This window comes from Sminthopsis crassicaudata, chromosome 5 (assembly GCF_048593235.1).
Source record: "Sminthopsis crassicaudata isolate SCR6 chromosome 5, ASM4859323v1, whole genome shotgun sequence".
NCBI classification, from domain to species: domain Eukaryota; kingdom Metazoa; phylum Chordata; class Mammalia; order Dasyuromorphia; family Dasyuridae; genus Sminthopsis; species Sminthopsis crassicaudata.
The window spans coordinates 112,892,797-112,916,124 of NC_133621.1; the positions used below are offsets into that span (position 1 = coordinate 112,892,797).

At 36.0% G+C, this 23,328-nt stretch overlaps 1 protein-coding gene across 4 annotated transcripts in view; it reads right to left on the bottom strand.

The window, feature by feature from the left end:
• The window catches only part of LOC141543080 (carboxypeptidase A4-like), a 36,383-nt gene that overhangs the window by 7,359 nt on the left and 5,696 nt on the right, over positions 1-23,328 (bottom strand). For 2 of the 4 annotated variants that reach the window (XM_074267924.1, XM_074267927.1), the window contains exons 2-8: positions 13,342-13,423; positions 12,804-12,929; positions 12,243-12,341; positions 10,818-10,862; positions 8,888-8,989; positions 7,390-7,503; positions 434-518 (exon numbers count right to left, since the gene is read on the bottom strand). In XM_074267924.1, coding sequence (XP_074124025.1) covers positions 434-518; positions 7,390-7,503; positions 8,888-8,989; positions 10,818-10,862; positions 12,243-12,341; positions 12,804-12,929; positions 13,342-13,423 — 653 coding nt within the window. Of the gene's footprint in view, positions 1-433; positions 519-7,389; positions 7,504-8,887; positions 8,990-10,817; positions 10,863-12,242; positions 12,342-12,803; positions 12,930-13,341; positions 13,424-22,122; positions 22,297-23,328 lie in introns of those variants that run through there. The other 2 variants (XM_074267926.1, XM_074267925.1) reach the window with 2 other exon arrangements.

The following is a 23,328-nucleotide window of genomic DNA, read 5'->3' on the forward strand; positions in this document are numbered from 1 at the left end:
ACTGGACCAGCCTGCTTCCAACTTAATGAGGATAGAGAGAAGCTGGCTCTATCCTGGCAGGACACAAGGGGACAGGATCTACTTCTGCTCACTCCTCTCTAGAGCAAGAAGGAACAAGAGAAGCCTCCAGGATGATGCATCTAAGCATGCTTTTGGATGATAATAATTTGTAAAGCATAAAGCACTATGAGAATAATAATAAAAACAACAATAATCTAATGATACAACATTAATAATTAATATAATAATGTTACTATCAATAACATCGAAATAAATAATTTAAAAATCAGGCCAGCCTAAGGTGCCATCCTCCTTAACTTTGGTGGGCAAAGAGAAGATGTCTAATTTCCAGTGTCTGCTGCATTTCTATAAATATATCAAAGAACTTTCCAAATTACAAAAAAAAAAAAAAAAAAATGAGGCAAGAACTTACACTCAGTTCTGTAGAAAGGTCCCACTAAATACTCGGTGCCAAACAAGGAGTGTAGGGCTTTTGCTGCATCTTTTCCAAGCTTGTCCTAGAGGGAGAGAACAAGAGCAAAGTGAGAAATAATGATCCTCCTGGAAACAATAGACATATTCATGCGCTCAAACTTGTTTACTTCCCTCTTTCTCTGCAGCTTCTGGTCCCATTGGAGCAACAGATGCCCTGGCTCTATTCACTAATGCCTAGCTGGTGAGCTAGGTGCACCTGTACAGGGCTGGCAATTTCAAATGGAATGGATTCCTGAAGACTACATATATTGCCTGAGAAAACCTCAAATGAACATTATCTGTGTTTTCTTATGTTTTTATTATTTTAATAATATTTTTGAATTGCATTTTAAACTGATTCAGGTCACATTCTGAATACACCCCCATCCCCATCCCCAGTAAATAGCATTGGATTTGGGGTCAGAATTTTAATCCTGCCTGCCTCAGAAATTCAGTATTTGTGTGAGACTACGAGGAAAGTCTCAACTTCTGTTTGGTGCTTTCTTCTTTTGTAAAAGTAATAGTACCTAATTCCCAGGATTTTTGTGATTCTCTGATGAGGTAATAATTGTAAAGCACTCAGCACAATGCCTGACCCACAGTGAGTGTTATGTAAATATAAGCCATTATTGTTATTATTACTCTTTAAACTTTTTGCATTTCAGCTTCCTCATTTTAAAATAATATCTCTAAAATCTTATTATTAAAATCTTTAATCTTCAATTTCTTTAAAATTTTATTCTTAAAAATCTTTAAAATAATATAATAATACCTAAATTGCAAGGTTGTGATGTGAGAACTTACTTGCGATATTTTATGTCATTTCCCAATATTCAGAGACTACATTAATTGCTAGTAATTAATATTAGTGAAAAGAATCAGAAGGTATGGTAGGTAAAGTAGAGAGCATCATTGCAAGAGAGGACTTGCTGTTTCTTACAATAGACACTCAATCTTTCAAGAGAAATGTGGAAAAAGACGTAGAGATAAGAACTTCTACCAACCATAACCTCAATTACAAGAGGTTTGGGACAATAACAATTTGTGAAGGACATAGGAAACCTATCTATGGCAGTAGGGGAAGGAACAGTGAGAACCAGAGAATGAGAAGGATGCCTAAGGGCTAATATGCTTAAATGTAAAATAAATTAAAATTACATGCAATTAAATATGACAAATAATAAGTAAGGTAGATAAAAATTATATTACAAAATTGTTTATAAATTATAATTTTATATTGTAATGTACACAGAAATTAAATAAAATATTAATTAAATATAACAAATAAAATAATGTAAATATAAATTGTCATATAATTGTTTCTAAATTATATTATAATGTACATATAAATTAAATTAAAATTAAAAGATGTAAATGAGAATAATTATCCATTAGATTTTAGATTCAATTAGAGTAGAGATTCTTTTGCTTCTTTTTGTATCCTTAGTTCTTAGCACAGTGCCTGACATATAATGAGTGCTTAATAAATGTTTATTGGTTAATTTAGTATTACTAAGCACGTCTGTCTCTCTCTCTCTCTCTCTCTCTCTCTCTCTCTCTCTCTCTCTCTCTCTCTCTCTCTCTCTCTCATTCCCTCTTTCTCCCCCCTCCCTTCTTTTCCTTTCCCCTCTGTCTCTCTTGATTTAATTTTTGTGCTGAATCTGCAGTTTCATTGGTATCAGGAACTCCCATTGTGAAAAGTTTCCTTCACTATAAAGATTAGCAAGTCAACTGTAACTGATGGTTTTTAAGTTTCCTGGGTGTCTAAGATGGGGGAAGGGACCCTTACCAGTTCAACAGAGTCAGGGAACTTCCTCCTTATGTAACCATAAGGATACAACAAGAGCTGTTTAAAGCCATGGAAATCAATGAAGCTTTTGAAATTCCCATGGTTTCTGATGAAATTTGCCACAGATTTCACTTCTACTTCTGAATGAGGCTTGGGCCTATGGTATTCTTCAGAACAGTGATCATTACTGACTCCCTCTTCTGTGACAAGAACCAAGCCAAGCACAAACATCAATAAGAAAACAGACTACAAGGTTCTGGAAAGACAAATATATTTAATTCAATTAAATTCAAGACACAGTTACTAAATACCCATGATGTACAAGGCATAGTACTAGGTGCTGGGAACAAAATAACTAAAATGGAATGGCCTCTTGCCGTCAATGGGCCTCCATTTTTCTATGGGAATATAATATATACACAGGTAAATATAAGGAAATTTTTAGTAGTAATTCTCCTTCTACAATGCCATAAGCCCTTTCGGCTCACCCCCAAATTTTCCTATTTCGATGTTCCATCATGATGTAAACATCATGATGTAGATTCCCAAAAGCACATCCCATACCAGGCTAGGAAGGCTTCAAATACAGCCCAGTAGGAGAAGTTCATCTTCAGCAGTTTAGTCATCAGGGAATCTGACAAAAAGCATATAGGAAGCACCTACTATACTCTATCCTCTGTACCACCTTGCTGCTTCTAGAGCCATCCTTTCTAACAACAAATAAAAAAAGAGAAAAGAAGAAACATTGATTAAGAACCTACTATGTAAATTTGATTAGAAAAAGGAAAGAGGAAAATCAAATTGTTAGTCTTAAAAATGAAAAGGAAGAACTGGCCACTAATGAAGAAGAAATTAGAGCAATAATTAGGAGTTACTTTGCCCCACTTTATGCCAATAAAATTGATAACTTAAATGAAATGGATGAATACCTTCAAAAATATAGGTTGCCCAGATTAACAGAGGAAAAAGTAAGTTGGTTAAATAGTCCCATTTTAGAAAAAGAAATAGAACAAGCTATTAATCAACTCCCTAAAAAAAATCCCCAGGAACCAGATGGATTTACATGCAAATTCTATTAAACATTTAAAAAACAATTAACTCCAATACTACATAAACTATTTGAAAAAATAAGGAATGAAGAACTCCTACCAAATTCCTTTTATGACACAGACATGGTACTGATACTTAAACCAAGTAGGATGAAAACAGAGAAAGAAAATTATAGACCAATCTCCCTAATGAACATTGGTGCAAAAATCTTAAATAATATATTAGCAAAAAGATTACAGAAAATTACCCCCAGGATAATACACCATGACCAAGTAGGATTTATACCAGGAATGCAGGGCTGGTTCAATATTAGGAAAAGTATTAGCATAATTGACTATATCAATAACCAAATTAACAAAAATGATCATCTCAACAGATGCAGAAAAAGCATTTGATAAAATCCAACATTCCTATTAAAAACACTAGAGAATATAGGAATAAATGGTCTATTCCTTAAAATAGTCAGGAGCATCTATTTAAAAACCATCATTAAGCATCATATGTAATGGTGATAAACTGGAACCATTCCCAATAAAATCAGGAGTGAAAAAAGGTTGCCCACTATCATCATTACTATTCAATATTGTATTAGAAAACCTAGTTTTGGCAATAAGAGTTGAGAAAGATTAAAGGAATTAGAGTAGGTAATGAGGAAACCAAATTATCACTCTTTGCAGATGATATGATGCTAACTTAAAGAACCACAGAGATTTTACTAAAAAGCTATTAGAAATAATCTGCAACTTTAGCAAAGTTGCAGGATACAAAATAAATCCACATAAATCATCAACATTGTTATACGTCACTAAAACATCCAGCAGGAAGAGATACAAAAAGAAGTTCCATTTAAAGTAACTGTTGATGGTATAAAATATCTAGGAATCTATCTGCCAAGGGAAAGTCAGGAACTATATGAGCAAAACTACAAAACACTTTCCACACAAATAAAGTCAGATCTAAACAATTGGAAAAATATTAAGTGATCCTACATAGGTCAAGCGAATATAATAAAGATGACAATACTACCTAAACTAATCTATTTATTTAATGCTATACCAATTAGATTCCCAAGAAATTATTATAATGACCTAGAAAAAATAACAACAAAATTCATCTGGAAGAACAAAAGGTCAAGAATTTCAAGGGAACTAATGAAAAAAAAAAATCAAATGAAGGTGGCCTAGCTGTACCTGATCTAAAACTATATTATAAAGCAGCAGTCACCAAAACCATTTAATATTAGCTAAGAAATAGACTAGTTGATCAGTGGAATAGATTAGGTTCTCAGGAAAAAATAGTCAATAACTATAGCAATCTAGTGTTTGACAAACACAAAGACCCCAGCTTTTGGGATAAGAATTCATTATTTCACAAAAATTGCTGGGAAAATTGGAAATTAGTATGGCAAAAACTAGGCATTGACTATACTTAACATCATACACCAAGATAAGATCAAAATGGGTCCATGATCTAGGCATAAAGAATAAGATTATGAATAAATTAGAAGAACATAGGATAGTTTACCTGTCAGACATGTGGAGGAGGAAGGAATTTATGACCAAAGAAGAACTAGAGATCATTACTGATCTCAAAATAGAAAATTTTGATTATATTAAATTAAAAAGCTTTTGTATAAATAAAATTAATGCAGACAGGATTAGAAGGGAAGCAATAAATTGGGGAAACATTTTACAGCTAAAGGTTCTGAGAAAGGCCTCATCTCAAAAATATATAGAGAATTGATTCTAATTTATAAGAAATCAAGCCATTCTCCAATTGATAAATGGTCAAAGGATATGAACAGACAATTCTCAGACAAAAGAAATTGAAACTATTTCTAGCCATATGAAAAGATGCTCCAAGTCATTATTAATCAGAGAAATGCAAATTAAGACAACTCTGAGATACCACTATACACCTGTCAGATTGACTAGAATGACAGGGAAAGATAATGCAGAATGTTGAAGGGGATGTGGGAAAAGGACACTGATACATTGCTGGTGGAGTTGTGAACGGATCCAACCATTCTGCAGAGGAATTTGAAACTGAACTCAAAAAGTTATCAAACTATGCATATCCTTTGTTCCAGCAGTGTTACTACTGGGCTTATATCCCAAAGAGATATTAAAGAATGGAAAGGGATCTGTATGTGCAAAAATGTTGTGGCAGCCCTTTTCATAGTGGCTAGAAATTGGAAATTTAATGGATGCCCATGAATTGGAGAATGGTTGGGTAAATTATGGTATATGAAGGTTATGGAATATTATTGCTCTGTAAGAAATGATCAGCAGGATGAATACAGAGAGGTTTGGAGAGACTTACATGAAATGATGCTAAGTGAAATGAGCAGAACCAGGAGATCATTATACACTTCAACAACAATACTGTATGAAGATGTATTCTGATGGAAGTGGATATCTTCGACAAAGAGAAGATCTAATTCAGTTCCAGTTAATCAATGATGGACAGAATCAGCTACACCCAGAGCAGGAACACTGGGAAATGAGTATGGACCACAACATAACATTTCTACTCTTTCTGTTATTGTTTGTTTACATTTTTCTTTGTTCTTCACACATTTTTTTTACCTTCTTTCTAAATCCAATCTTTCTTGTGCAAAAAGATAACCATATATATATATACATATATTGTATTTAACATATACTTTAACATATTTAACATGAATGGGACTACTTGTCATCTAGGGGAGAGGATGGAGGGAAGAAGGGGAAAAGCTGAAACAGAGGTTTTTGCAAGGGTCAATGATGAAAAATTACCCATGCATATGCTTTGTATATAAAAAGCTATAATAAAAAAAAAGAAAGAAAGAATTGAAAAAATAAAAACCCCACTACCACAAAAAATAAAAAATTAAGAACCTACTATGTGGGGCAGTTGGTGTTATAATGGATAGAGTGCCAGCCCTGTAGTTAGGAGAACCTGAGTTCAAATCTGGCCTCAGACACTTTAAGATTTTCTAGGTGTGTGATCCTGGGGAAGTCACTTAACTCCAATTGCCTCAGCAAAAATAAATAAATAATAAAAATTTAAAAAATAAAAAGAAAGTAAGAAAGAATGGATCCTTGGGAGAGGGAGTAAGAAAAATATTTTGGGAAGTCAATAAACATTGCAACAAGACAGTAAGCACTTACTGTTTGCCAGTACTCTGCTAAATGTTACTATAGATAATATAAAAACATACAATATGACAAAATATTTTAAGGATCATGTCTTATGAGAGAAGGCTACATCCCAGTTTCTATTTAGATTAACTCCTACACATTATTTCCAGGACTATAGGATCTGTTCTTCCTCCAGAGGTGATCCTAGAAAACCCACCCAAGAAAGAACAGTCAGATGCAAAGTATTACTCATCATGATCTATATATTGCCCACAGATTCTCAGAGTTAGAAAGGACCTGAGAGATCACAATTGTCCAGAATTATAAAATCGGAAGGGATGGACTTCCTAGTCCACCTACAATAGTCTAATCTATACCGGAACAGGAATCTACCCTACAATCTCACCAAAAAGTAGCAGTGAAAGGCTCTTAATAGTTCCCAAAGCTGGCAGTGCTGCTTTTGGACAGCTCCAAATGAATGCTGTCCTTAAATTTTCTCTTTATATTAAGCTTAAATCTGTCTCTCTGTCTTAAAGTCAGAGAGAAAATCTAACTCCATTCCCACATACTAGCATTTCAAAATACTTAGAAACAGCCATTATTCCCCACTTCCTCAGACTAAGAATCTATAATTGTTCAGTCCTTTCCAAAGATCCTCATTCAGAGTGGTGTTCAGTCTCCACTCTGGTTACTCTGTTCTAGATTCTCTACATGCCATTGCCCTTCCTGAAATGTGGTACCTCAAACTGAAGGCCCTTTCGGACTCTTTTTGGACCCAGCTGTGGTCCCCTGACTGATCCCAAGAGAATGCCTAATAGTTTGGCCAATTTTCACTGATTTACTAAGACTTCAACGCCTGTGCTCCTTCTGCTGTGCTACAATGCCTCCCACAAGCATTTCTAGGTTCAACCAAGGCTCTTGACTCCCAAATCCACTCCATTTGGTGTTACTCACTTTAGTTGGAGAATAAATATATCTATCAGGATTAGCCACTGGCATTAAGAAGATATCCATTTTATCCAAGATGGAAGTCATGTTTGGATTATTCCCAGAAAAGTCAGAGGCAATCTAAGCAGAGAGAAAATCACTATCAGCTGTGCTGATCCCAGTATTGTTATTGGTACTAACTTTTACCCCAAGGTCAAATACTTTGAGCAGTGCTCCATTAATTGTCACCACATGCCTACCTTCAGAGAGACAGCTCCAAGCAAAATCTAATTATTAAGGTATCAGTCACTTGGATGACATTTCATAGAATCATGAAATGTTAAGGCAGGGATTCTTAACCTTTTGTTTCATGGACATAAAGTGTAGTTCAAGCCTATGGCCTACTTTTCTGAATAATGCTTTTAAATGCATAAAGTGAAATGTGTAACATTACAAAGAAAACCAGTTCTATTGAAATACAGTTTTCAAAATATTTTTTAAAACAAGTTCACAGAGTCAAGCTTAAGAACCTCTGTTCTGAAGTACGTAATTCAATCTCTTTTTGCGCAAAAGGAAATTGAGAACCTGAGGTGAAATTAATTTGACCAAGGTATTACAATGATACTTAGGCTAGTACATAACACTTTAAGGATTTTAAGCATTTTATAATAATAACTTTATTTGGTCTTCATAACCACCCTGGGAGGTAGATGCTATTTCTGGTTTGGATTTTAATTCAGGTCTTCCTAACTCTGGGTCTAATGTGCTAATTGTAGAATACAAATCTCCTGAATTTGTTCCTATGCATATAGGTATGACCAGCTTCCAGTTCACATCTGGTTGAAGGACATTTGGTTGTAGAAAAGTGGGAGATAAAATTTTCTAGCCTACTGTGGTGTGAACAAGGAACTTTCTTTTTTACAATTTTACACAGAGGAAGGGCCTACTTGACCTGCAGGTTATAAGATTGAGAGGCAATTCCAAGAAAGCAAACTTATCCAAGATTATTTTCTTCATATGAATCTCTCAATATTATCTGAAATTCCACTATCAGTCTGTACTTAGTAAAAATGCAAAAAGCTCTCAGAGGGATAAGATGAGAAATTGTTATTTGGCAATCTCTCCCACTTCATTTGCCATTTTCCAATGAGACAGCTAGCTGGAAACAGGTTTCTATCTGAGGAGGCTGGAGAGTCAATGAGAGCACTGAGTGCCCCCAAAAATTGGGGAACAGCTATGAAGAGAGACCACTGAAGGCAACCTTTGCCTGCTTTATAATTTTGCCTGGGGCTGATCTTGTTGCAGCAGAGTCCCTAAGAGCAGAATGAACATTGGTCAGCTGTCAGGTTGTACGCCATCAGTAATGCATTTTGTCATTTGAGAACATATTTTGTTCCAGTAACTTCCTAATTTGTCAGTGGGGCATGTTCAGTCCAGCATGTGTTCCCTGGTACAGAAACCAAATCATCACTCCTATAAAATCCCATCTGCACAAAAATGTCTAGTACACAGGAGGAGACATGACCTTTCTGGCTGTCCATATTCCTGTAGCCTGGGTGATCCATTCCCGGGCGTGAATTCCATAATTCAGCCAAATGGCGGGTCTCTTGTTTTTCCCAGTGCTGAACTGTGAAATGGAAATGAAATCATAAGCCAAATACACATCTCCACAAAATGTTACCAAACACTTTCTCATAACAACACAGTGAAGGTAATAGACTAAGTGTAGAATCCTCATTTTACAAATAAAAAAATCAAGGTAGAATGTCTTGCCTATGGGCCTATAATTAGCAAGTGGATGCGCCAAGTCTCTCAAATCCTAAGTCCAGTGTTATTTCTACTATATCCCCTGTGGCAAGTGATACTTCTGTAGCCCTTTCTCTTTGCTAGGAAGTGTTTTCACTTTCTCCTTTTTATGTATTTAAAATAATCCAGATCAAATTATGTCAATGGCACTATTTGTCCAAGTGAATGGGGATCATCCTATAGCAAAAAGGCCTCCTACAACCTGCCAGAATTTTATGGACAATCTTTGAAGCAAACGGGAAGAAAATTAATTGCTTATATTAGTTATATTTGTAACCTAGTTTTTACAGACCATATGCAAGATATTTCCTGACTAATTCTAATGTGCTCAAAGGTTGTCACACATATAGCTATTGGTGCTGTGGACAAAAATACTATTATATCCTTTCAAACTCAAGCTGGTTTTATAACCTAGACCGCAACCCTGCTTTAAGCACTCATCTTAATCAGTGAGCTTAGGACCCAAGTTGTTTTCAAGTCTGATTAATAGTGGTGAATTCTGGCTTCCACCAATGATGAGGTTTGCCATATTTGGTTTATAACTTAAAAAAAAATCCAAGCTCAGACTTAGTTTTCATGTTAGCTAGTTATCCTCATATTATTCCACAGTTGCAGTTTGTCACCTTTAACTCTGGCCAGCTGCCTCTCAAATGTATGGCATTGGTCAAAGCAGAAAAAATGAGGGGAGGCAGGAGTGGGGTTCTACTCTGTGCAAGGCATTATGCTAAGTGCTTTAGAAATATTATCTTATTCCTCCTTCATACTAACCCTGTGAAAGGGTAAATATTGTTCTTTATAGCCCAACCTCATTAATGAAAATAAGAGAGAGAAAAGAAATAAATGTGTGATTTCTGAAAGCAGGAGAACTCTCTCAATCACTGCAAGAAGGTGAATGGTGTTGTTCATGTTGGGGGTCCCCTTATCTTGAGATAGATAACCTTTCCGATGAAACTTGTAAATTAATGTGGTTATAAAATCTGTAGCACAATAAGCAAAAGAAATATAAATTGGGTCTTTCATACAGATCAAACCCTGAAGACATGAATTCTGCTTATTAATTTCTTCAGTGGCCACTATACATTTCTGGAATCAATAGTCACGTCAATACTTTCCACCACTGGAAGAGTTGTAGGTACACAACTGTTTGTTGTGGCTTGATGTACACGAACCCATACTTGTCAGGGTTCCACAGCTTCTAATGGCCAGGGTGCTGTGACTTCTTGGTCAGGGACGTTATCACTCACACTTTCAATGTTCTCTGTGCCCAGTCTTCAGGGAATTCACAGCCCAGATGTATGAGCTCTTCAAGAGATACACAGTAAAAAGGCACCCAGAAATACCAGAATCCCACTCATCCCTATTTCACTATTGAGAAGCCTCAGCCAGTTTTCTCTTTTTTCCCCCTTTTTTAGTGAACAACCAACTCTGTAAATCAGCAAGGAAATAAACCAATCTGGAAAACCAGCTCAAGGCTTCTAGATCTCCCTGTTCTTATCAAACTGCTGATTGGTACCAATAATAGGAAAGTAAGTTCAAGGATATGGCCAACCTGTGTAATTATGCCCTAATTTTCTTAACTCAATCACACATATCTTTAGTACATACAATGGTCGATTATCAAAAGAATTAGCCATCTTCAGCAGACTCACTAGATTGGGGTATTCAGAAGTAATGTTGACCATCTCACGATAAAGCTGAAATGTGAAGGAATTGGGTTATAAATGGATGTTTTTGTGTCCCTGTACATTTTTTCCTTCTAAACTTTTTCCCCCAAACTTTCTAACTCCTTGGTTCCAAGTACATCAGCCACAGCATGCCATTCTTGGGACCTTGCCAATTATCATCTGAGTTTTGAAAATATAACATATTTGTTTTCATAATTAAGCCCTCCTCACTTCAAAGATGCAAAAACATAATATCACTGCAAAGGCACATGAAATGTTATATCTGAGGAACAACAAAACTGGAAAATAGAGTGAATGAGAAGGAATAATATATGATCAGCATGGAAAGATAGATTGGAAGTATATTGGGGAAAGCTTTAAATGACAAAGGTTTCCACTTAATCGCATTATTTGGAATATACCCAAAGAATGATGTCATAACAACAAAAAAAAAGCTTTTTTAAAATTATGTGTGTGTGTGTATGTATATATATATATATATATATATATATGTGTGTGTGTGTGTATATATATATATATATATGGATAGATACAAAGAAACATTACAAAGAGCGTTAACCTAAATGTCTAACAATTGGTGAAAGACTAAACTTGAAGACTATCTAGTTCAACTTTTTTTACAGATAAAGAAATCCAGCCCCAGATATGTTAAATAACTTGTCAAAGTATATCAGTGCAATGATATACCACAATACTACTAAAATTATAACTGCACAAAATATAAAGAAACCTTAAAAGACAAATGAAAGAATACCAAGTGAAAAAGCCAAAAGCAAAAAATAGTGTAATATAGCTAATGATCACAAAATGAAAATGAAAAAAATTATAGAAGGGAGTGGATTAATTCAGAAAGTACAAGCTACTAGGAGCATATATGATTAAGGAATATATATATTATTAAGCTACAAGGAACATATGTAACTCAGAAAGTATAAGATACTAGAAACATTCCATATCAAACATAATTATGGAGCATAGATATTATAGATTTATACTGGATTGATTTTATTTTTAAATGCATAATGAATTATTTTGAAATAAAAAATGGAAGGAACAAAGAACATTTTGTTTTACTCTTTTTTTTAATTGCCCAGATTTTTAAAAATTATTTATTAGTATTCCATATTTACTTTTGTAACATTTTGATTCCTTTTTTTCTCCCTCACCTCCAAAATGGCAAGCAATCTTAAATACATTATACATATACAATCATAATAAACATATTTCCACATAAGTTATGGTGTGAAAGGAGAATCAGAACAAAAGGAAAAGAAAACAAGAGAAAGAAAGGGAAAAAAACAAATTTTCTTTTACTCTTGAATGAGGATAGTAAGCCTGTTGCACTCAACATAAAAAGCCACTAATCTGAATTTGTTCTAAAATATTTACCTCGTCCAAGCTGTGATAAGCCCCATAGTTGAAGTTACCATCATGCTGTTCTTTTCTTGTATTGAATTTCATTTCTTCATTTTCCTTATCAATGACAGCCTAAAACACACAAATGACGGAATGACAAGGATTGCCCATGGGACTTATTGAAGACAGGCTCCTATTAATCAAAATTTCAGCTAACTTGGGGATTAAGAGGAAAATACCAACCAGCACTTTTAAAAAGGGGCACAATTCTTAGAATCTAAGAAATCATGCAGTCCCCTTACACCACCTAAACCTCCCCATCTTTATTCTCCCAGTTCTTTTCTGCCATCCTAACCACATTTCTGGGAAACAATTGTACAGGATAATTATATTATGATATCTTTTTTTAGTAGCCTGGCAAATGATCAGGTTGGTGGTTTAAGTTGAGTAAGAATAACATAATGGCACCCAGGCCTTTGGTAGTTCAGGCCCATCTCTTCCATAATCAAGGCCAAACTGTATGAAGTTCACATTCTGGAAGATGGGTAAATTAGAAGCAACAATGAACCTCCAAGTGAGGTTTAAGTTTCCCACCTGCAGGTCTTTAATGGAGACTGAGTACGCTAAGCCATGGGACTCCAGAAAGGATTTGACAAGTTCCAGACTGGCTGGAACATTTACAGGATGCCCAGGGGTGGCTGGCAGATTCCAAAAAGTGAGCTGGAAAAAAAGCAAAAGAAACTAATTTGAGTCTTCCTGATCTAAGTCCTGTGCTCTCTGCACTAGGGCACCACCTTTTCCTTACTTCCTCCCACTTCCAAGAGCACTGAGTGAAGAAGAAATCTCCAAATCTTGACCTTTAGCTGGAGGATCGTAGCCAAGTCTTTCTGAGCCTGTTTCTTCATCCATCAAACAGGAATAAGATCCCCAAACTTTGCTCACAAGGACAGTGTGAGATGATACAACTTACACAAACTGCTTTATCAGCCTCAAAGAGTTGTACATATATCCCTATCACTATCTCAGGTGTGATTGAACCTAAATTTAGGATCACCAACAATAATAAGAATGTTGATGAAAGATTATCCTTCCTAGGAATCAGAAGGTGCCCAAAGGAAAGGAAATGTGATACCGTAGAGTTCTGCATGTTGCTCAGCCCTTTCAATTTGTCAATGTGATTTCTATCCCGGACTTTAATTTGAAAAACCTGGTGCCTAAAAACAAAATAAACAGATAAACATAAATTCATGTGTTCTTCACCAGCATAGTAAAGCAAAGTTAAATTGCCTGCAGTCTAGATTTCAAATAAATTAGGCTCAGCCAGATAGTCAATGAGCCTTTACTAAACACCCAGTATTATTGACAGTCTCATAGCTGCATGATTTTCTCCCTTCAGTCAGTCAGTCAATCAATAAGCATTTATTAAGTGCCTGTTATGGCAGATACCATAGGCCCTGAGGATACAGGCCTAGGATACAAAGGATACAAAGAAAAGCAAAATCACAATCCCTGCCTCAAGGAGGTCACATTTCAATAAAATGGATAACATATAAGCTACTAAATAGATATAAGATGGCAGAGGAGAGAGTTCCCAGTTCATCTTCCTGAGTTCAAATCCACCCTAAGATACTTTCTAGAAGTGTGACCCTGAGCAAATCAGTCTACCTCCATTTCCTCATCTGAAAAATGAACTGGAGAAGGAAATGGCAAACTAGTCCAGGATAATTACCAAGAAAACCCCAAGAAGAGTCAAGGAAAATTAGACACAACTGAAATGATTAAACAAAAACAAACCAAAAATAAATAAATAAACAAATAAATAAATAAACAAACAAACAAACAAACAAATAAATAAATGAAGGAATGAATAAATAAATAAATGAATGAATAAATAAATAGATATATAAATAAATAAACAAATAAACAAACAAATAAATAAATAGATAAATAAATGAATGGATGAATGAATAAATAAATAAATAAATAAATGAAACTAGGGAATATACAGAGTAGATGAAAAGTGCTCCAAAAGAGGAAGTTTCCAGGAGTAAGGTGAGATTTGAACTGAGTCTTGCAGAAAATTCAGGAAGTTAAGATATGGAGCTAAGGATATAAAGTGTTCTAAGCTTAGGACACAGCTCTTTGAAAAGGCATGGAGATAGAGAAGCTTCTATCAAAGAGGAAGAGTTTGAGGATAAACATAAAGCATTGTAGAGAGGATAAAACAATTTCTAATTTATTCCACAAACATTGATTACGTGATTGTTATGGAGCCCTTTGGAAGAAGAAAATGACACCAAATGATGTGGATGAGGATAATAGATTGCAAGGTTTTTGAGGACAGGGACTGTGCTGATGTTTATTATTCTATGCAAAACACCCAGCCCCTGGACAAATCACTTAACCTTTCCTCAGCATCCTCAATTGAAGTTGTTGTTTGTCCTTCTTTCTCAATAAGAACATCAAGGAGATGATGTCTTGACAGGCAAGTGAAGTGGATTTGAGTGAAAAATATTTATATTTGCACTGGGGGGGTAGTTTTTACTTTTTTAGTATTTTTTAATCTATTAATTTTTTATTTTATTTTTATTATTTATTTTTATTTTTATTTTATTATTACTCATTTAAGACTTATAACAACCCTATAAAGAAAGTATAAGATATTATTATCTCCATCAAATGAAATAATATTTGTAAAGCTTTTAGTAAAGTGTCTGGCATATAGCAGATACTTAATAATGGCTTATTTCCCCTTGCTTCCTTCTATTTTACAAAAAAAAAGAAACTGAGGCACAGAAAATTACTATTAGCTTCAGATGTGGGATTTGAGAACATATATTCCTGACTCTATGGCTAACCTTCTTTCACAAATGCAAGGTTGCTTCATGATTTGTCCGTCATCATTATGTGAGTGTTGCCTTCCAGAAAACTAAAATTATTTCTATTTCACCTAGGTCACTGATGAAGGATGATGGGATGAAAAGACTATTGAACTTTAAGATGGGAGACATGGATTCAAATCCCACTATATGATCCTGGATAAGTTAGGTCCTGATTTAAAGCCCAGCCCTCTGCCTTTTATGCTTCTGTATAAAGAACCACATCTATAAGCCATTCAAGATAGCTACAATGTCCTTGTGTAAAACACAGGGGTAAATAATAAACTTTGGCTACAAAGCACTACCTGCATCCAGAGAGAGAATTATGGAAGCTGATTGTAAATGATTACATGCTATGTTCACTTTTTTTCTTTTTCCTGTTCTTTTTTCCACTTGTGGTTTTTCCCTTTCATTCTGATTTTTTTTTCTCCCAACATGATTATAAGTAAATGTGTTTTAAAAAATAAATGTACATGCATAACCAGAAAAAAAATAAAACAATTATAAAAATAAATAAATAAATAAACAGGGATAATATCAACTACCTCTTCCCTGGGTTGTTTCAAAGATCCAATGAGATAATAACCGTAAAGCATTTAGCATGATGCCTCAACACAAAGCATTCTTTTGTTGTTGCTGTTTGTTCTAACTTTCAAAGAACAATGAATTACAAAGAAATTTTGTACTTTGAAAGTTAGCTATATGAATCCAGCATCAGACATTTATTTATTATTATATGCCCCAGACGAGTCATTTAACCTTTCCTCAACATCCTCAACTGATGCTGTTGTTTGTCCTTCCTTCTTGAAGCAAACCTCAGAGGTCACCATGACAAGCAAATGAAACTTATTTGAACGAAGGAAGCCTGTGCAAGGTCACCTGCCTCACTTTCTCTTCCAGAACCTTCTGGATCCAGCAGCAAGATATAGATGAGATGACTGAAGATGGGCCTGGATGAGTGGGAGACCTTGATCCTTTTAAGCTAAGGGTCTTTCACATGTCTCACTTTGACTGAGGAAAACTCCCATTTCCTCAACTGAGAAATAATACTGTAAATGTATATAAAATGGGGATAACAATAGCACCTATCTCCCAGTAATACTGTATTTGTGAATATCAAATGAGATATTTAGAAAACATTTTGCAGAGTACCTGGTACATAGCAGATAAACACATGTTTTTACCTGGGAGACGGGAAAGATGTCAGTAGATACAGAAGGGGGGAGGACATGTGCAAAAATATCAAGCCAAGAGATAACAGGATGAATACAGAAAACAACTAGTTTAGTTTGGCTGAAACACAGAGAGCAGGAAGTGGGGTATCCCATGAAATACAGCTGGAGAGAGAGGTTGGAGCCAGACATGGAGGTCTTGAGTCCCAGGATGAGGTAGGAGAAAGAGCACTGGGTTCTGGGGATCAGAAGACTTGGATTATACAGTCCCAGTTCTACCATTCACTCACTGTGAGACCTGTGCCTTAATCTCTGGAGTTCCGTTTCCTCATCCATAAAAAAGAGGCTAAAAAGTTAGTTCTTTTCTGACAAAAATATGGCCTGATGCTAGTATTTACACATACATCTGCATAAGCAAAAAGGAACATCTGTAAGATAACAGAAATCACAGCAGCAATGCAGGTAGGCTGCTCTTGTATGTGGCAATCACATTACTGGTGAGACTCTCACTTTATTTTTCTGGTGGCAGAGATGGACTGATTATGCTAAAAGCCAAGAGGATCTGGCTTCCAATACCCACTGCCATTTTACTCCCTGTGAACAAACGACCTCACTCTCTGAACCTCTGTTTCCTTAATCATAAAATGAGGTTGAACTAGGCCTCAAATTAATCAGTCAATTAACAAGCACTTATTGAGTGCCTCCTATGTGCCAGGCACTGTGCTAAGCACTGGGACCAAATGGTCCCTGACAAGTTGTAAATGCCTAGATTTAATAGAGTCTCTGAACCACAGTCTCACATTTAGCCAAATGATTAGTGAAGGAGAGATGGAGTTAAAATAATTTCATCAGTTTATGTGAAAAATAAATTCTTCACCATATCCTCCTTGGCACCCTGGCACCGCTAAGGGCCTGCACCACAGTGACTAAAAACAGACCCAGGCCAGAGGAGCTAAGGGACTTAGTTCAGTGATTTTCACAAGATCAAAGGAATGTAGATTTGCATCTGGGAGGAGTTCAAAAGTCATCAAGTTCAAGCTCATCATTTCACAGAAGAAGAAACAGATCCAGAGATCAAGTCACTTGTCTAAAGCCAGACAAGTGAGAAGAATTAGGATTAGGATTTTCACCCAGGTCCTCTCACTCCAGATTTAGCTCTTTCTATTTTAAGTCCATAGCCAAATCACAGTAGCTTTTGTAAAAATAGTATTTCAGGCCAGTTCATCAGTATTTCAATCAATCAATAAGCATTTATTAAGCACCTACTGTGTGCCAGGTGTTGTGTTAAACTCTGGAAACCTCTCTCCAGCTGAAGGGGTTTGGATTTTCTTTTTCCTGCCTCTGCAGTTTCATTTTTCAATCTTTCTTTTTTTCAAAGCACACCCATGGTGTCACAGTGAATAGAGAGCACTGGCCCTGGGGATTTGAGTTCAAATCTGGCCTCAGACACTTACTAATTGTGGGACCCTGGGCTAGTCACTTGAACTGATAAAAAAGAAGAAAAAAAAAAGAAACCATATCTCTGATTTCATTGTTATAGGGACTTTCAGCAAGGAAGCTCCCTCTACAAACAGATCAGCAACTGCTCACTAACTCACACTCTGAGAAGTTTTCTGGGAACTAAGAAGTTGCCAGACCCAGAGTCGAGAAGATCTGAGTTCAAATCTTGCTTCAGACAGTTCCCCTGGCTGTGTGCCCTTGGGCCCTGTTGACCTCAGTTTGCTCACTGGTAAGATGAGATGGAGAAGGAAATGGCAAACCATTCCAGCATCTCTGTTGATTCCAAGTCCAATGCTCTATCCATTGTGCTCTATCCATTGTTCCATAGCTTGCCCGACTAAATGAGAGAAAAATTTGTCCACAGCCATGGACTGTATCTCAACCCCAAGGAGCCATTTAGCAACAGGGAGATGAACAGAAATTAATGTCACAATAGGTATCTGAATCTCACCTGCAATAAACAGGCCTGAAGCTCTCCTGCCCCCACCCCCATGACAGCTTCTCTGGAAGAAAATCACACATTTACACCTTAGACACAGGGATCATTCAAGGATCTGAAGTACTTTCTCCATCTCATACCTCCTAAGTTCATGTCCTTGAATTTGGAAGAGGGTATTAAGTACACAAACGTATATAAAGATATATATGTGTATATAGAAAGTCCATGTGGCAGAGCAATATCTATTAAGCTAAAAGTAGTTGTTAAATGGTTATTATGTATCAGCCATGAGTACTGGATTTGTAATAAGATCTGAGTATTGCGAAGGTCTGGTCTAGCTCCTCTTGTCAGGATAAGCAAAAGTCCTTGCCCCACGTTGGGCGCCAATTGTAGCACGCTGTCGTCTCCAGAAGCTGCCGGATCGCTCTCTGGGAAGAGATCTGCTGTGTCTACTCAAATCTTTCAGACAGATTCTTCTTCCTGTAGTGAACCGTTGTCTCCAGGCAGTTGCTGTTAACTCTTGTCCTTAGAAGTGACTTCCCTTCCTGCAGAGAGCCCCGTCAAGCCTGATGCAATGCAGAGTCTTTCTTCTTGAATCCTGGCTCTGAATCTCCTCCAGCTCTTATCCTTCTCCAGGCCGATCTGCTCTCCAGGCCCAATATTGTGTCTTTTATCCTCCCAGAGAATGGGCGTGGGATAATGCAAGGGCTTCTGGGAAGAACCACCCCAGCCAATGAGCTTGCCCCCTCTATCAAGTCAACCTGAGTTCTCACCTTGTAATTGTCCAGAAAACCTGAATTCTCACCTTGTCACTGTCCAGACAACCTGAGTTCTCACTTAGTAATCCTAACAGAGTATAAATCCCATTTTTGTCACTGACGAGATGTATGACTGAAAACAAAATGGGACCAATTACGGCTGTAGTGCTTACTTAGCAGTTCTAAATGAAATAAGTAACATGAAGGGCTTTGTGAATTTTAAAGCACAATATAAATTATTATTAAAGAAAATATCTCCAAAGTCAAGGAGATTCTATATGTAACCCCCACTTTGCACATTCCATATCAGTCAATGAGAGAAAAAGGAAAAAACTAAAGTTTTTCATGTCAAAGAAGAATGAAGCCCTGATATAGATTACAACCATCCCCACCCTACCCACATTCACATGTCTTCAATCTCTATAACCCAATGTCTTTGGAGATGATTTTATATATTGTGGCAAAAAAAAATTCATCACCTGGTATAGCCACTCCTCTCCCTCTCTCTCTCTCTCTCTCTCTCTCTCTCTCTCTCTCTCTCTCTCTGCTCTCTCTCTCTCTCTCTCTCTCTCTCTCTCTCTCTCTCTCTCTCTCTCTCTCTGTTTCTCTCTCTGTTTCTCTCTCTCTCTCTCAATTTGATTTCTTCATTTCCTACTCTAATTCCTTGAATCTCTTTCTCGGCTCTTATTGCCGAGGCTAGAGTTTCTAGTACTATATTGAATAGTAATGGTGATAGTGGGCAACCTTGTTTCACTCCTGATCTTACAGGGAAAGGTTCTAGTTTATCACCATTACATATGATGTTTACTAAAGGTTTTAAATATATGCTTGTTATTATTTTAAGGAATAGTCCATTTATTCCTATACTCTCAAGCGTTTTTAGTAGGAACGGATGTTGGATTTTATCAAATGCTTTTTCTGCATCTATTGAGATGATCATATGGTTTTTATTAATTTGATTATTAATATGGTCAATTATACTAATAGTTTTCCTAATATTAAACCAGGCCTGCATTCCTGGTATAAATCCCAGTTGGTCATAGTGTATTATCCTGGGGATGATTTTCTGAAGTCTATTTACTAATATCTTATTTAAGATTTTAGCATCAATATTCATTAAGGAAATTGGTCTATAGTTTTCTTTCTCAGTTTTCGATCTACCTGGTTTAGGTATCAGTACTATGTCTGTGTCATAGAAGGAATTTGGTAGGACTCCTTCAATCCCTATTTTTTCAAATAGTTTACATAGCATTGGAGTTAGTTGTTCTTTAAATGTTTGGTAGAATTCACCTGTAAATCCATCTGGTCCTGGGACTTTTTCTTAGGAAGTTGGTTAATAGCTTGGTCTATTTCTTTTTCTGAGATGGGACTATTTAGACTACTTACTTCTTCCTCTGTTAATCTGGGCAAGCTATATTTTTGAAGGTATTCTTCTATTTCATTTAAGTTATCGAATTTATCGGCATAAAGTTGAGCAAAGTAGCTCCTAACTATTGTTCTAATTTCCTCTTCATTAGTGGTAAGTTCACCCTTTTCATTTTCAAGACTATCAATTTGCTTTTTCTCTTTCCTTTTTTTAATCAGGTTTACTAAGGGTTTGTCTATTTTGTTGGTTTTTTCATAAAACCAACTCTTAGTTTTATTAATTAATTCAATAGTTTTTTTACTTTCAATTTTATTAATCTCACCTTTTATTTTTTGAATTTCAAGTTTTGTGTTTGTCTGGGGGGTTTTAATTTGTTCCTTTTCTAGCAATTTCAGTTTTAAGCCCAATTCGTTGGCCCTCTTTTTCTCTATTTTATGCAAGTAGGCCTGTAGAGATATAAAACTTCCCCTTATTACTGCTTTGGCTGTATCCCACACATTTTGGTATGATGTCTCATTATTGTCATTTTCTTGGGTGGAGTTATTAATTATGTCTATGATTTGCTGTTTTACCCAATCATTCTTTAGTATAAGATTATTTAGTTTCCAATTATTTTTTGGTCTATTTTCCCCTGGCTTTTTATTAAATGTTATTTTGATTGCATTATGGTCTGAAAAAGATGCATTTACTATTTCTGCCTTACTGCATTTGATTTTGAGGTTTTTATGCCCTAGTATATGATCAATTTTTGTATAGGTTCCATGAACTGCTGAGAAGAAAGTATATTCCTTTCTGTCTCCATTTAGCTTTCGCCAAAGATCTATCATATCAAACTTTTCTAATATTCTATTTACCTCTTTGACTTCTTTCTTATTTATTTTGTGGTTTGATTTATCTAATTCTGAGAGTGCAAGGTTGAGATCTCCCGCTATTATAGTTTTGCTATCTATTTCCTCTTGCAGCTCTCTTAATTTCTCTTTTAAGAATTTAGATGCTGCACCACTTGGTGCATACATGTTTAATATTGATACTGCTTCACTATTGCTGCTGCCCTTTAGCAGGATATAATGCCCTTCCTTATCTCTTTTAATTAGATCAATTTTTGTTTTTGCTTGATCTGAGATGAGGATGGCTACTCCTGCTTTTTTGGTTTTGCCTGAAGCATAATAGATTCTGCTCCACCCTTTTACTTTTAGTTTGAATGTCTCACCCTGTTTCAGGTGTGTTTCCTGTAAACAACATATAGTAGGATTCTGACTTTTAATCCAGTCTGCTAACTGCTTCCTCTTTATGAGGCAGTTTGCCCCTCACATTTATGGTTAGAAGGACTAATTCTATATTGCTTGCCATCCTATTAACCCCTGCTTATGCTTTTCCCCTTTCCTTCCCTTTTACCCTCCTATCCAGTATTAAACTGGTGAACACCACTTGCTTTTCACAGCCCTCCCTTTTTAGGATCCCTCCCCCACCTTAAAGATCCTCCCCTTATTTTACCCCTTTTCCTCGAAATTACTGTATTCCCTTCCTCTTAGCTTACTCCTTCCCTTTCACTTTTCAATGAAGTGGAAGAAGTTTCACCATGAATCGAATATGTCTATTGATACACGCTATGTTCATCTCCCTCCTTTCTTTCTCTCAGATATAATAGGTTACCTTTGCCTCTTCATGAGATGTAGTACCACCACTTTACACTTTTTTATGATATAATCTCCTTTCCACCTCTAGTTTCTAAGACAAATTGTACATATGTTCTTTACATATTTTTTGACAGAAGTATAGTTCTCAAGATTTCTTTTTACCTTTTTAGAAATCTCTTGAGTTCTGTATTTGAAGATCAAACCTTTTATGTAGGTCTGGTTTTTTCATCAAAAATAGATGGAATTCATTTATTTCGTTAAATGTCCATCTTCTTCCCTGGAAAATGATGCTCATTCTTGCTGGGTAAGTTATTCTTGGCTGCATACCAAGTTCCTTAGCCTTTCGGAATATCATGTTCCAGGCCCTGAGTTCTTTTAATGTGGACGCTGTTAGATCCTGGGTTATCCTTATTGTGGATCCTCCATATCTGAATTGCTTTTTTCTAGCAGCTTCCAATATCTTTTCCTTTGTCTGATGGTTCTTGAACTTGGCCACTATATTTCTTGGCATTTTGATTTTAGGGTCCCTTTCAGTAGGTGATCGATGAATTTTTTCAATGTCTATTTTACCCTCTGTTTCCAGAATGTCTGGGCAGTTCTCTTTGATAATTTCCTCGAAAATGGTGTCCAAGCTCTTTTTTTCCTCCCATTTTTCAGGGAGTCCGATTATTCTCAAATTGTCTCTCCTGGATCTGTTTTCCAGGTCTGTTGTCTTTCTGGTAAGGTACTTGACAGTCTTTTCAATTGTTTCATTTCTCTGGTTTTGCTTGACTACCTCTTGGTTTCTCCTTGAGTCATTCATTTCTACTTGTTCCAGTCTAATTTTCAATGATGTATTTTCTTCACTCACTTTTTTAATATCTCTTTGTAATTGTCCAATTGAGTTTTTATCTTCTATGGAATTTTTTTCCATTTTATCCATTTTATTTTTTAGAGAGCTGATTTCTTTTTCCAGCTCTCTAATCCTGTTTTCCTTGGAGTTGTTTACCTTTTCCAGCTCACTAATCCTGTTTTCCTTGGAGTTGTTTACTTTTTCCAGCTCACTAATCCTGTTTTCCTTGGAGTTGTTTACCTTTTCCAGCTCACTAATTCTGTTTTCCTTGGAGTTGTTTTCTTTTTCCAGCTCACTAATCCTGTTTTCCTTGGAGTTGTTTACCTTTTCCAGCTCACTAATCTTGTTTCTCAATGATTTGATTTCTTTATCCATTCTGTCTTTGAATGCATGGGATGACTTCTCCAGGCTCTCTTGCCAAGCTTCCCTTTCCTTTTCCCATTTCTCTTCCAGCTCTCTTGTGAGAGCCTTTTTGATTTCCTCTATGAGGTTCTTTTGTATTGAGGAGCAGCTTATATCCCTCCCAGGGGATACAT